Source organism: Ranitomeya imitator, chromosome 4 (assembly GCF_032444005.1).
Source record: "Ranitomeya imitator isolate aRanImi1 chromosome 4, aRanImi1.pri, whole genome shotgun sequence".
NCBI lineage: Eukaryota > Metazoa > Chordata > Amphibia > Anura > Dendrobatidae > Ranitomeya > Ranitomeya imitator.
In genome coordinates, this window is record NC_091285.1 from 8,615,374 (window position 1) to 8,631,262 (window position 15,889).

At 44.9% G+C, this 15,889-nt stretch overlaps 1 protein-coding gene across 1 annotated transcript in view; it reads right to left on the reverse strand.

Annotated features, from left to right (window-relative positions):
* CECR2 (CECR2 histone acetyl-lysine reader) overlaps positions 1–7,722 on the reverse strand; it is a 34,267-nt gene extending 26,545 nt beyond the window's left edge. Inside the window, exon 1 of the mRNA XM_069762912.1 lies at positions 7,557–7,722. Within this exon, the coding sequence (XP_069619013.1) occupies positions 7,557–7,670 (114 nt within the window). The 5' untranslated portion in view covers positions 7,671–7,722. The remainder of the gene's footprint in view (positions 1–7,556) is intronic.
* Positions 7,723–15,889: the final 8,167 nt, after the last annotated feature.

Sequence of the window (15,889 nt, forward strand, 5' to 3'; positions counted from 1 at the left end):
ATATTTATGCTGCCATCACAGGGCGCCCCTCCCACTGTCACTGTTCTGAGCTTTGATCACCCAAACACTGACAGCACCGCAGCCCCCCACACACTCCCCAGGACCCCCAGAACGAAAAACTGTCTGAACTGGTCACCCCGGGAGGAGTTGGCTGCAAACTGTAAATACTACACTCCGGACCCCATAATATCAATATTCCCCTCCCTAATACCAATACTATGGACCCCATAATACCAATTACCCCCCCCCCAATACTCTGGACCCCATAATACCAATACCCCCCCAATACTCTGGACCCCATAATACCAATACCCCCAATACAAATACTCTGGACCCCATAATACCAATACCCCCCCAATACAAATACTCTGGACCCCATAATACCAATACCCCCCCATACCAATACTCTGGACCCCATAATACCCCATTCCCCCAATACTCTGGACCCCATACTACCAATACCCCCCTCAATACTCTGGACCCTATAATACCAATACCCCCCAATACAAATACTCTGGACCCCATAATACCAATACCCCCCATACCAATACTCTGGACCCCATAATACCCCATTCCCCCAATACTCTGGACCCCATACTACCAATACCCCCCTCAATACTCTGGACCCTATAATACCAATACCCCCCTAATACTCTGGACCCCACAATACCAATTGAGATGTCACTACCCAAAGATGCAGTACCCCTTCTCCTAGGTGCTACTGGGGGCCAAGTATTGTGGGGGGAGCTGTGAATAATAGGGGCTTAGTCTGGGGTCGCATGATTGCATTAAAAAATATATCAAGAACAAAAAACAAAATAATCCGTCCCAGCAGGACGGCGGACGAGAATTTCTCACTTGTCCTTCGTGTACAATCCGTTTCCTCCTCAGTTAGGATTGTGACGTATCAGTGATGGTGGATCTTACACCGAGGCCCCGTGTGATGTATCAGTGATGATGGATCTTACACCGAGGCCCCGTGTGATGTATCAGTGATGATGGATCTTACACCGAGGCTCCGTGTGATGTATCAGTGATGATGGATCTTACACCGAGGCCCCGTGTGACGTATCAGTGATGATCTTACACCGAGGCCCCGTGTGATGTATCAGTGATGGTGGATCTTACACCGAGGCCCCGTGTGATGTATCAGTGATGATGGATCTTACACCGAGGCCCCGTGTGACGTATCAGTGATGGTGGATCTTACACCGAGGCCCCGTGTGATGTATCAGTGATGATGGATCTTACACCGAGGCTCCGTGTGATGTATCAGTGATGGTGGATCTTACACCGAGGCCCCGTGTGATGTATCAGTGATGGTGGATCTTACACCGAGGCCCCGTGTGATGTATCAGTGATGGTGGATCTTACACCGAGGCCCCGTGTGATGTATCAGTGATGATGGATCTTACACCGAGGCCCCGTGTGACGTATCAGTGATGGTGGATCTTACACCGAGGCCCCGTGTGATGTATCAGTGATGATGGATCTTACACCGAGGCCCCGTGTGATGTATCAGTGATGGTGGATCTTACACCGAGGCTCCGTGTGATGTATCAGTGATGGTAGATCTTACACCGAGGCTCCGTGTGATGTATCAGTGATGATGGATCTTACACCGAGGCCCCGTGTGATGTATCAGTGATGGTGGATCTTACACCGAGGCCCCGTGTGATGTATCAGTGATGGTGGATCTTACACCGAGGCTCCGTGTGATGTATCAGTGATGGTGGATCTTACACCGAGGCTCCGTGTGATGTATCAGTGATGACGGATCTTACACCGAGGCCCCGTGTGATGTATCAGTGATGATGGATCTTACACCGAGGCCCCGTGTGATGTATCAGTGAAGACGGATCTTACACCGAGGCTCCGTGTGATGTATCAGTGATGGTGGATCTTACACCGAGGCTCCGTGTGATGTATCAGTGATGGTGGATCTTACACCGAGGCTCCGTGTGATGTATCAGTGATGGTCGGATCTTAAAGGTACCGTCACACTCAGCAACTTTGCAAAGAGAACGACAACAATCCGTGACGTTGCAACGTCCTGGATAGTGATCTCGTTGTGTTTGACACGCAGCAGCGATCTGGATCCCGCTGTGCCATCGCTGGTCGGAGCTAGAAGTCCAGAACTTTATTTCATCGCCAGGTCGGTGTGTATCGTCATGTTTGACATCAAAAGCAACGACGCCAGCAACGTTTTACATGGAGCTAACAACCAGCGAGAACGATAAGTTAGTCGCCGTTACGTCAGTGGATCGCTCCTGCATCGTTCTGGAGTTGCTGTGTTTGACGTCTCTACAGCTACCTAAACATCGACGCTCCAGCGATCTAGTTTAGGTCGGCTCGTCTATATCACTGCAGCGTCGCTGAGTGTGACGGTACCTTTACACCGAGGCCCTGTGTGATGTATCAGTGATGGTGGATCTTACACCAAGGCCCCGTGTGATGTATCAGTGATGGTGGATCTTACACCGAGGTCCCGTGTGATGTATCAGTGATGATGGATCTTACACCGAGGCCCCGTGTGATGTATCAGTAATGGTGGATCTTACACCGAGGCCCCGTGTGATGTATCAGTGATGGTGGATCTTACACCGAGGTCCCGTGTGATGTATCAGTGATGATGGATCTTACACCGAGGCTCCGTGTGATGTATCAGTGATGATGGATCTTACACCAAGGCCCCGTGTGATGTATCAGTGATGGTGGATCTTACACCGAGGCTCCGTGTGATGTATCAGTGATGATGGATCTTACACCGAGGTCCCGTGTGATGTATCAGTGATGATGGATCTTACACCAAGGCCCCGTGTGATGTATCAGTGATGATGGATCTTACACCGATTTAATTAAAAAACATGTGCACTGCCTTTGAACTCGTGGTGCTCAGGTAGGTTCCAACACCATGACAATATGTAATAAAACCTGGCACTCAACTTTTTTATCTGAAGATGTATTTTATTATCAGCAACAAAACGTTTCGGTGGCAAACTGGACCTTCATCAGTTACGTGCTATGCAGAGTGTTTAGAAGAGATGTGCCCGTGTGGGCAAATGGTAGTTAGCTTCCATAAAGATGCAGAGTAATGATCTGTGTAAGGCTGTATGAGTAACACCCGTGTGAGGATGGCGTGGCTGACACGGTGTCCACCGCTAGTTGAGTGCCGGATATTACACCGAGGCCCCGTGTGACGTATCAGTGATGATGGATCTTACACCGAGGCCCCGTGTGACGTATCAGTGATGATGGATCTTACACCGAGGCCCCGTGTGATGTATCAGTGATGATGGATCTTACACCGAGGCCCCGTGTGATGTATCAGTGATGATGGATCTTACACCGAGGCTCCGTGTGATGTATCAGTGATGATGGATCTTACACCGAGGCCCCGTGTGATGTATCAGTGATGGTGGATCTTACACCGAGGCCCCGTGTGATGTATCAGTGATGGTGGATCTTACACCGAGGCCCCGTGTGATGGATCAGTGATGATGGATCTTACACCGAGGCCCCGTGTGATTTATCAGTGATGATGGATCTTACACCGAGGCCCCGTGTGATGTATCAGTGATGATGGATCTTACATCGAGGCCCCGTGTGATGTATCAGTGATGGTGGATCTTACACCGAGGCCCCGTGTGATGTATCAGTGATGGTGGATCTTACACCGAGGCCCCGTGTGATGGATCAGTGATGATGGATCTTACACCGAGGCCCCGTGTGATTTATCAGTGATGATGGATCTTACACCGAGGCCCCGTGTGATGTATCAGTGATGATGGATCTTACACCGAGGCTCCGTGTGATGTATCAGTGATGATGGATCTTACACCGAGGCCCCGTGTGATGTATCAGTGATGGTGGATCTTACACCGAGGCCCCGTGTGATGTATCAGTGATGATGGATCTTACACCGAGGCCCCGTGTGATGTATCAGTGATGATGGATCTTACACCGAGGCTCCGTGTGATGTATCAGTGATGATGGATCTTACACCGAGGCCCCGTGTGATGTATCAGTGATGGTGGATCTTACACCGAGGCTCCGTGTGATGTATCAGTGATGATGGATCTTACACCGAGGCCCCGTGTGACGTATCAGTGATGGTGGATCTTACACCGAGGCTCCGGGCCTCATAGGACTCATGGAATAATCAGACTGAGCATTTTCAGATTTAAAGCCACCCGTGAGCGAGGCCTTAAGCTCATTATTATGGGGACAGAGTATAACGGGGTCTCAGCATCACAGGGGGCTAATGCTACTCAGTATTATGGAAGCAGATTCCCAGTACAGGGGGGCTAATACTGCTTAGTACAGGGGTTGGGGAAGGGTTTTCAGTACAGGGGTAGGGGGCTCAGTATTAGGGGGGCTGATGCTGCTCAGTATGGGGGGGGGGGGATCAGTATTAGGGGGCTGATACTGCTCATTATGGGGGTTCAGTATTTGGGGGGTGATACTGCTCAGTACAGGGGTGGAGGGCTCAGTATTAGGGGCCGATACTGCTCATTATGGGGGGCTCAGTATTAGGGGGCTGATACTGCTCATTACAGGGGTGGGAGGCTCAGTATTAGAGGAGGGGTGATACTGCTCAGTAGAGGGGTGGGGGGGCTCAGTATTAGGGAGGTTATACTGCTCAGTATGGGGGGCTCAGTATTAGAGGGGGGCTGATACTGCTCAGTATGGGGGGGCTCAGTATTAGGGGGGTGATACTGCTCAGTACAGGGGTGGGGGGCTGAGTATTAGGGGGCTGGTACTGCTCAGTATTATGGGGGTGATACTGCTCAGTACAGGGGTGGGGGGCTCAGTATTAGGTGGTTGATACTGCTCAGTACAGGGGTGGGGAGCTCAGTATAAGGGGGGGCTGATACAGCTCAGTATTTGGGCAGGGGCTAAGTATTAGAGAGGGTGATAGTGCTCAGTACAGGGGTAGGGGCTGAGTATTAGGGGGCTGATACTTCTCAGTACAGGGGGGGTGCTTGGTATTCGAGGTGGGTGATACAGCTCAGTATTTGGGGGGCTCGGTATTCGAGGTGGGTGATACAGCTCAGTATTTGGGGGGCTCAGTATCTGGGGGCTGAAACTGCTCAGTACAGGGTTGGGGGCTCAATATTAGGGGGTGATACAGCTCAGTATTTGGGGGGGGCTCAGTATTAGGGGGGTGATACAGCTCAGTACTTGGGGGGCTCAGTATTAGGGGGGTGATACAGCTCAGTACTTGGGGGGCTCAGTATTAGTGGGTGATACAGCTCAGTATTTGGGGGGCTCAGTATTAGGGGGGTGATACAGCTCAGTATTTGGGGAGGCTCAGTATTAGGGGGGGTGATACAGCTCAGTATTTGGGGGGGCTCAGTATTAGGGGGTGATACAGCTCAGTATTTGGGGGGGCTCAGTATTAGGGGGTGATACAACTCAGTATTTGGGGGGGCTCAGTATTAGGGGGGTGATACAGGTCAGTATTTGGGGGGGCTCAGTGTTAGGGGGGTGATACAGCTCAGTATTTGGGGGGGGCTCAGTATTAGGGGGGTGATACAGCTCAGTATTTGGGGGGCTCAGTATTAGGGGGGGTGATACAACTCAGTATTTGGGGGTGATCAGTATTAGGGGGGTGATACAGCTCAGTATTTGGGAAGGGGCTCAGTATTAGGGGGTTGATACAGCTCAGTACTTGGGGGGCTCAGTATTAGGGGGGTGATACAGCTCAGTATTTGGGGGGCTCAGTATTAGGGGGGTGATACAGCTCAGTATTTGGGGAGGCTCAGTATTAGGGGGGTGATACAGCTCAGTATTAGGGGGTTGATACAGCTCAGTATTTGGGGGCTCAGTATTAGGGGGGTGATACAGCTCAGTATTTGGGGGCTCAGTATTAGGGGGGGATGATACAGCTCAGTATTTGGGGGGCTCAGTATTAGGGGGGTGATACAGCTCAGTATTTGGGGGGTGATACAGCTCAGTATTTGGGGGGCTCAGTATTAGGGGGGGTGATAGAGCTCAGTATTTGGGGGGCTCAGTATTAGGGGGGGTGATAAAGCTCAGTATTTGGGGGGCTCAGTATTAGGGGGGTGATAAAGCTCAGTATTTGGGGGGCTCAGTATTAGGGGGTGATACAGCTCAGTATTTGGGGGGCTCAGTATTAGGGGGGTGATACAGCTCAGTATTTGGGGGCTCAGTATTAGGGAGGTGATACAGCTCAGTATTTGGGGGGCTCAGTATTAGGGGGGGTGATAAAGCTCAGTATTTGGGGGGCTCAGTATTAGGGGGGTGATACAGGTCAGTATTTGGGGGGGCTCAGTGTTAGGGGGGTGATACAGCTCAGTATTTGGGGGGGCTCAGTATTAGGGGGGTGATACAGCTCAGTATTTGGGGGGCTCAGTATTAGGGGGGGTGATACAACTCAGTATTTGGGGGTGATCAGTATTAGGGGGGTGATACAGCTCAGTATTTGGGAAGGGGCTCAGTATTAGGGGGTTGATACAGCTCAGTACTTGGGGGGCTCAGTATTAGGGGGGTGATACAGCTCAGTATTTGGGGGGCTCAGTATTAGGGGGGTGATACAGCTCAGTATTTGGGGAGGCTCAGTATTAGGGGGGTGATACAGCTCAGTATTAGGGGGTTGATACAGCTCAGTATTTGGGGGCTCAGTATTAGGGGGGTGATACAGCTCAGTATTTGGGGGCTCAGTATTAGGGGGGGATGATACAGCTCAGTATTTGGGGGGCTCAGTATTAGGGGGGTGATACAGCTCAGTATTTGGGGGGTGATACAGCTCAGTATTTGGGGGGCTCAGTATTAGGGGGGGTGATAGAGCTCAGTATTTGGGGGGCTCAGTATTAGGGGGGGTGATAAAGCTCAGTATTTGGGGGGCTCAGTATTAGGGGGGTGATAAAGCTCAGTATTTGGGGGGCTCAGTATTAGGGGGTGATACAGCTCAGTATTTGGGGGGCTCAGTATTAGGGGGGTGATACAGCTCAGTATTTGGGGGCTCAGTATTAGGGAGGTGATACAGCTCAGTATTTGGGGGGCTCAGTATTAGGGGGGGTGATAAAGCTCAGTATTTGGGGGGCTCAGTATTAGGGGGGTGATACAGCTCAGTATTTGGGGGGCTCAGTATTAAGGGGGTGATACAGCTCAGTATTTGGGGGGCTCAGTATTAGGGGGGTGATACAGCTCAGTATTTGGGGGGCTCAGTATTAGAGGGGTGATACAGCTCAGTATTTGGGGGGCTCAGTATTAGGGGGGTGATACAGCTCAGTATTTGGGGGGCTCAGTATTGGGGTGTGATACAGCTCAGTATTTGGGGGGCTCAGTATTAGGGGGGTGATACAGCTCAGTATTTGGGGGGCTCAGTATTAGGGGGGTGATACAGCTCAGTATTTGGGGGGCTCAGCGGCCTCGGAGGACCGTCACTCCCATCATCCCCCTGCAGATAAGTGACTCCCACCATTCTCGGAGCACTCGCTCGCTCCAGAGAACTTTCCCCCACTGGCCGCTTGTCTGCCGGACGCCTCCATCCCGGGACCCCGCGCTCCGGCTGCTGCCCCCGGACTCACCTCAATCTCGAAGTCGGGCAGCTGGAAGGCGGTGCGGAAGAGGGAGCAGAAGTGCGCGATGGCCGGGACCCGCCAGCAGGAGCGGAGCTCGGCCAGGGCAGCGTCCGGGGGCATCCCGAGGGCAGCACCCCGAGCCCGGACACAGCGTGCGGGAGAGCGGCCACAATGTGAGCCCCGGCCGGGGAGGAACAGATGGGCTGGAGGCGGGGCCGGGGCGTGACACCGCCCACTGCACGAGGGACACCACGCCCCCCAACAAACACAGAGGGAACAGAGTAACAAGAGTAATAGTGACGTCATCACTGACAGTAACAAGAGTAGTAGTGACGTCATCACTGATAGTAACAAGAGTAATAGTGACGTCATCACTGATAGTAACAAGAGTAATAGTGACGGCATCACTGATAGTAACAGGAGTAATAGTGACGTCATCACTGATAGTAACAAGAGTAATAGTGACGTCATCACTGACAGTAACAAGAGTAGTAGTGACGTCATCACTGATAGTAACAAGAGTAATAGTGACGTCATCACTGATAGTAACAGGAGTAATAGTGACATAATCACTGATAGTAACAAGAGTAATAGTGACGTCATCACTGATAGTAACAAGAGTAATAGTGACATCATCACCGATAGTAACAGGAGTAATAGTGACATCATCACTGATAGTAACAAGAGTAATAGTGACGTCATCACTGATAGTAACAGGAGTAATAGTGACATCATCACTGATAGTAACAAGAGTAATAGTGACGTCATCACTGATAGTAACAAGAGTAATAGTGACGTCATCACCGATAGTAACAAGAGTAATAGTGACGTCATCACTGATAGTAACAAGAGTAATAGTGACGTCATCACTGATAGTAACAGGAGTAATAGTGACATCATCACTGATAGTAACAAGAGTAATAGTGACGTCATCACCGATAGTAACAAGAGTAATAGTGACGTCATCACTGATAGTAACAAGAGTAATAGTGACGTCATCACTGATAGTAACAAGAGTAATAGTGACGTCATCACCGATAGTAACAGGAGTAATACTGACGTCATCACTGATAGTAACAAGAGTAATAGTGACGTCATCACTGATAGTAACAGGAGTAATAGTGACATCATCACTGATAGTAACAAGAGTAATAGTGACGTCATCACTGATAGTAACAAGAGTAATAGTGACGTCATCACCGATAGTAACAAGAGTAATAGTGACGTCATCACCGATAGTAACAGGAGTAATAGTGACATCATCACTGATAGTAACAGGAGTAATAATGACGTCATCACTGATAGTAACAAGAGTAATAGTGACGTCATCACTGATAGTAACAAGAGTAATAGTGACGTCATCACTGATAGTAACAAGAGTAATAGTGACGTCATCACCGATAGTAACAGGAGTAATAGTGACATAATCACTGATAGTAACAAGAGTAATAGTGACGTCATCACTGATAGTAACAAGAGTAATAGTGACGTCATCACTGATAGTAACAAGAGTAATAGTGACGTCATCACCGATAGTAACAGGAGTAATAGTGACATCATCACTGATAGTAACAAGAGTAATAGTGACGTCATCACTGATAGTAACAGGAGTAATAGTGACATAATCACTGATAGTAACAAGAGTAATAGTGACGTCATCACTGATAGTAACAAGAGTAATAGTGACGTCATCACCGATAGTAACAGGAGTAATAATGACGTCATCACTGATAGTAACAAGAGTAATAGTGACGTCATCACTGATAGTAACAAGAGTAATAGTGACGTCATCACCGATAGTAACAGGAGTAATAGTGACATCATCACTGATAGTAACAAGAGTAATAGTGACGTCATCACTGATAGTAACAAGAGTAATAGTGACGTCATCACTGATAGTAACAAGAGTAATAGTGACGTCATCACCGATAGTAACAGGAGTAATAGTGACATCATCACTGATAGTAACAGGAGTAATAATGACGTCATCACTGATAGTAACAAGAGTAATAGTGACGTCATCACTGATAGTAACAAGAGTAATAGTGACGTCATCACTGATAGTAACAAGAGTAATAGTGACGTCATCACTGATAGTAACAAGAGTAATAGTGACGTCATCACTGATAGTAACAAGAGTAATAGTGACGTCATCACTGATAGTAACAAGAGTAATAGTGACGTCATCACTCATAGTAACAAGAGTAATAGTGACGTCATCACTGATAGTAACAAGAGTAATAGTGACGTCATCACTCATAGTAACAAGAGTAATAGTGACGTCATCACTCATAGTAACAGGAGTAATAGTGACGTCATCACTGATAGTAACAAGAGTAATAGTGACGTCATCACTCATAGTAACAAGAGTAATAGTGACGTCATCACTGATAGTAACAAGAGTATAAAGCCAAACCAGATAGAACACTCTACTTCTACCACAGCCCATAGGATCCGTAAATACGAACCACGTATCACAGGCCATATAACATCAAAAGGACACTCCAACCAATTGCATAAACCCAGAAGAAACTAGGAGTACTCAGTCCAGATATTTCATATAAACGTATATAGTACTTTATTACATCACTTGTAGAAACATGTATAACAACATTACATAATTAGAGGGTTAGGGTAGTCACAGTTACACCGGCACAATCATATATCACAACGTAAAGTGCATAGTGCTCTAAGTTTGGATGGGAAGCTTCCCCAATAATGTATACCCACTAGAGTCAGGGATTGGAGATTGCTACACACTTGTAGCCCAATAGAGTGATAGTACTCTTTAAGGGGGCTTACCCATCATGTGGTAAAAGACCGGGTCTGTGTTGCACCGCCACCACAGAGGGAACAGAGTAACAGGAGTAATAGTGACATCATCACTGATAGTAACAAGAGTAATAGTGACATCATCACTGATAGTAACAAGAGTAATAGTGACATCATCACTGATAGTAACAAGAGTAATAGTGACGTCATCACTGATAGTAACAAGAGTAATAGTGACGTCATCACTGATAGTAACAAGAGTAATAGTGACGTCATCACTGACAGTAACAAGAGTAATAGTGACGTCATCACTGATAGTAACAGGAGTAATAGTGACATCATCACTGATAGTAACAGGAGTAATAGTGACATCATCACTGATAGTAACAAGAGTAATAGTGACGTCATCACTGATAGTAACAAGAGTAATAGTGACGTCATCACTGATAGTAACAAGAGTAATAGTGACGTCATCACTGATAGTAACAGGAGTAATAGTGACATCATCACTGATAGTAACAGGAGTAATAGTGACATCATCACTGATAGTAACAGGAGTAATAGTGACATCATCACTGATAGTAACAAGAGTAATAGTGACGTCATCACTTATAGTAACAAGAGTAATAGTGACGTCATCACTGACAGTAACAAGAGTAATAGTGACGTCATCACTGACAGTAACAAGAGTAATAGTGACGTCATCACTGATAGTAACAGGAGTAATAATGACGTCATCACTGATAGTAACAAGAGTAATAGTGACGTCATCACTGATAGTAACAAGAGTAATAGTGACATCATCACTGATAGTAACAAGAGTAATAGTGACGTCATCACTGATAGTAACAGGAGTAATAGTGACATCATCACTGATAGTAACAAGAGTAATAGTGACCTCATCACTGATAGTAACAAGAGTAATAGTGACGTCATCACTGATAGTAACAAGAGTAATAGTGACGTCATCACTGATAGTAACAAGAGTAATAGTGACGTCATCACTCATAGTAACAAGAGTAATAGTGACGTCATCACTGATAGTAACAAGAGTAATAATGACGTCATCACTGATAGTAACAGGAGTAATAGTGACATCATCACTGATAGTAACAGGAGTAATAGTGACATCATCACTGATAGTAACAAGAGTAATAGTGACGTCATCACTTATAGTAACAAGAGTAATAGTGACGTCATCACTGACAGTAACAAGAGTAATAGTGACGTCATCACTGATAGTAACAGGAGTAATAATGACGTCATCACTGATAGTTACAAGAGTAATAGTGACGTCATCACTGATAGTAACAAGAGTAATAGTGACGTCATCACTGATAGTAACAAGAGTAATAGTGACATCATCACTGACAGTAACAAGAGTAATAGTGACGTCATCACTGATAGTAACAAGAGTAATAGTGAAGTCATCACTGATAGTAACAAGAGTAATAGTGACGTCATCACTGATAGTAACAAGAGTAATAGTGAAGTCATCACTGATAGTAACAGGAGTAATAGTGACGTCATCACTGATAGTAACAGGAGTAATAGTGACGCCATCACTGATAGTAACAAGAGTAATAGTGACGTCATCACTGATAGTAACAAGAGTAATAGTGACGTCATCACTCATAGTAACAAGAGTAATAGTGACGTCATCACCGATAGTAACAAGAGTAATAGTGACGTCATCACCGATAGTAACAAGAGTAATAGTGACGTCATCACCGATAGTAACAGGAGTAATAGTGACGTCATCACCGATAGTAACAGGAGTAATAGTGACATCATCACCGATAGTAACAGGAGTAATAGTGAAATCATCACTGATAGTAACAAGAGTAATAGTGACGTCATCACTGATAGTAACAAGAGTAATAGTGACGTCATCACTGATAGTAACAAGAGTAATAGTGACGTCATCACTCATAGTAACAAGAGTAATAGTGACGTCATCACTCAGTAACAGGAGTAATAGTGACGTCATCACTGATAGAAACAAGAGTAATAGTGACGTCATCACTGATAGTAACAAGAGTAATAGTGAAATCATCACTGATAGTAACAAGAGTAATAGTGACGTCATCACTGATAGTAACAGGAGTAATAGTGAAATCATCACTGATAGTAACAAGAGTAATAGTGACGTCATCACTGATAGTAACAAGAGTAATAGTGACGTCATCACTGATAGTAACAAGAGTAATAGTGACGTCATCACTCATAGTAACAAGAGTAATAGTGACGTCATCACTCATAGTAACAGGAGTAATAGTGACGTCATCACTGATAGAAACAAGAGTAATAGTGACGTCATCACTGATAGTAACAAGAGTAATAGTGAAATCATCACTGATAGTAACATAGTAACATAGTAACATAGTTAGTAAGGCCGAAAAAAAGACATTTGTCCATCCAGTTCAGCCTATATTCCATCATAATAAATCCCCAGATCTACGTCCTTCTACAGAACCTAATAATTGTATGATACAATATTGTTCTGCTCCAGGAAGACATCCAGGCCTCTCTTGAACCCCTCGACTGAGTTCGCCATCACCACCTCCTCAGGCAAGCAATTCCAGATTCTCACTGCCCTAACAGTAAAGAATCCTCTTCTATGTTGGTGGAAAAACCTTCTCTCCTCCAGACGCAAAGAATGCCCCCTTGTGTCCGTCACCTTCCTTGGTATAAACAGATCCTCAGCGAGATATTTGTATTGTCCCCTTATATACTTATACATGGTTATTAGATCGCCCCTCAGTCGTCTTTTTTCTAGACTAAATAATCCTAATTTCGCTAATCTATCTGGGTATTGTAGTTCTCCCATCCCCTTTATTAATTTTGTTGCCCTCCTTTGTACTCTCTCTAGTTCCATTATATCCTTCCTGAGCACCGGTGCCCAAAACTGGACACAGTACTCCATGTGCGGTCTAACTAGGGATTTGTACAGAGGCAGTATAATGCTCTCATCATGTGTATCCAGACCTCTTTTAATGCACCCCATGATCCTGTTTGCCTTGGCAGCTGCTGCCTGGCACTGGCTGCTCCAGGTAAGTTTATCATTAACTAGGATCCCCAAGTCCTTCTCCCTGTCAGATTTACCCAGTGGTTTCCCGTTCAGTGTGTAATGGTGATATTGATTCCCTCTTCCCATGTGTATAACCTTACATTTATCATTGTTAAACCTCATCTGCCACCTTTCAGCCCAAGTTTCCAACTTATCCAGATCCATCTGTAGCAGAATACTATCTTCTCTTGTATTAACTGCTTTACATAGTTTTGTATCATCTGCAAATATCGATATTTTACTGTGTAAACCTTCTACCAGATCATTAATGAATATGTTGAAGAGAACAGGTCCCAATACTGACCCCTGCGGTACCCCACTGGTCACAGCGACCCAGTTAGAGACTATACCATTTATAACCACCCTCTGCTTTCTATCACTAAGCCAGTTACTAACCCATTTACACACATTTTCCCCCAGACCAAGCATTCTCATTTTGTGTACCAACCTCTTGTGCGGCACGGTATCAAACGCTTTGGAAAAATCGAGATATACCACGTCCAATGACTCACCGTGGTCCAGTCTATAGCTTACCTCTTCATAAAATCTGATTAGATTGGTTTGACAGGAGCGATTTCTCATAAACCCATGCTGATATGGAGTTAAACAGTTATTCTCATTGAGATAATCCAGAATAACATCCCTCAGAAACCCTTCAAATATTTTACCAACAATAGAGGTTAGACTTACTGGCCTATAATTTCCAGGTTCACTTTTAGAGCCCTTTTTGAATATTGGCACCACATTTGCTATGCGCCAGTCCTGCGGAACAGACCCTGTCGCTATAGAGTCACTAAAAATAAGAAATAATGGTCTTGAACCCCTCGACTGAGTTCGCCATCACCACCTCCTCAGGCAAGCAATTCCAGATTCTCACCGCCCTAACAGTAAAGAATCCTCTTCTATGTTGGTGGAAAAACCTTCTCTCCTCCAGACGCAAAGAATGCCCCCTTGTGCCCGTCACCTTCCTTGGTATAAACAGATCCTCAGCGAGATATTTGTATTGTCCCCTTATATACTTATACATGGTTATTAGATCGCCCCTCAGTCGTCTTTTTTCTAGACTAAATAATCCTAATTTCGCTAATCTATCTGGGTATTGTAGTTCTCCCATCCCCTTTATTAATTTTGTTGCCCTCCTTTGTACTCTCTCTAGTTCCATTATATCCTTCCTGAGCACCGGTGCCCAAAACTGGACACAGTACTCCATGTGCGGTCTAACTAGGGATTTGTACAGAGGCAGTATAATGCTCTCATCATGTGTATCCAGACCTCTTTTAATGCACCCCATGATCCTGTTTGCCTTGGCAGCTGCTGCCTGGCACTGGCTGCTCCAGGTAAGTTTATCATTAACTAGGATCCCCAAGTCCTTCTCCCTGTCAGATTTACCCAGTGGTTTCCCGTTCAGTGTGTAATGGTGACATTGATTCCTTCTTCCCATGTGTATAACCTTACATTTATCATTGTTAAACCTCATCTGCCACCTTTCAGCCCAAGTTTCCAACTTATCCAGATCCATCTGTAGCAGAATACTATCTTCTCTTGTATTAACTGCTTTACATAGTTTTGTATCATCTGCAAATATCGATATTTTACTGTGTAAACCTTCTACCAGATCATTAATGAATATGTTGAAGAGAACAGGTCCCAATACTGACCCCTGCGGTACCCCACTGGTCACAGCGACCCAGTTAGAGACTATACCATTTATAACCACCCTCTGCTTTCTATCACTAAGCCAGTTACTAACCCATTTACACACATTTTCAATAATAATATTGAAAAAAAACCAATACTAATAATACTACTGATAATAACCCCAATACTAATAATACTACTGATAATAACCCCCAATACTAATAATACTACTGATAATAACCCCCAATACTAATAATAATACTGATAATAACCCCAATACTAATAATACTACTGATAATAACTCCCCAATACTAATAATACTACTGATAATAACCCCCAATACTAATAATACTACTGATAATAACCCCCAATACTAATAATACTACTGATAATAACCCCCAATACTAATAATACTACTGATATTAACCCCCAATACTAATAATACTACTGATAATAACCCCCAATACTAATAATACTACTGATATTAACCCCCAATACTAATAATAATACTGATAATAACTCCCAATACTAATAATACTACTGATAATAACCCCGATACTAATAATAATACTGATAATAGTAAGGCCAATACTAATAATACTACTGATAATAACTCCCCAATACTAATAATACTACTGATAATAACCCCCAATACTAATAATACTACTGATAATAACCCCCAATACTAATAATACTACTGATAATAACCCCCAATACTAATAATACTACTGATATTAACCCCCAATACTAATAATACTACTGATAATAACCCCCAATACTAATAATACTACTGATAATAACCCCCAATACTAATAATACTACTGATATTAACCCCCAATACTAATAATACTACTGATAA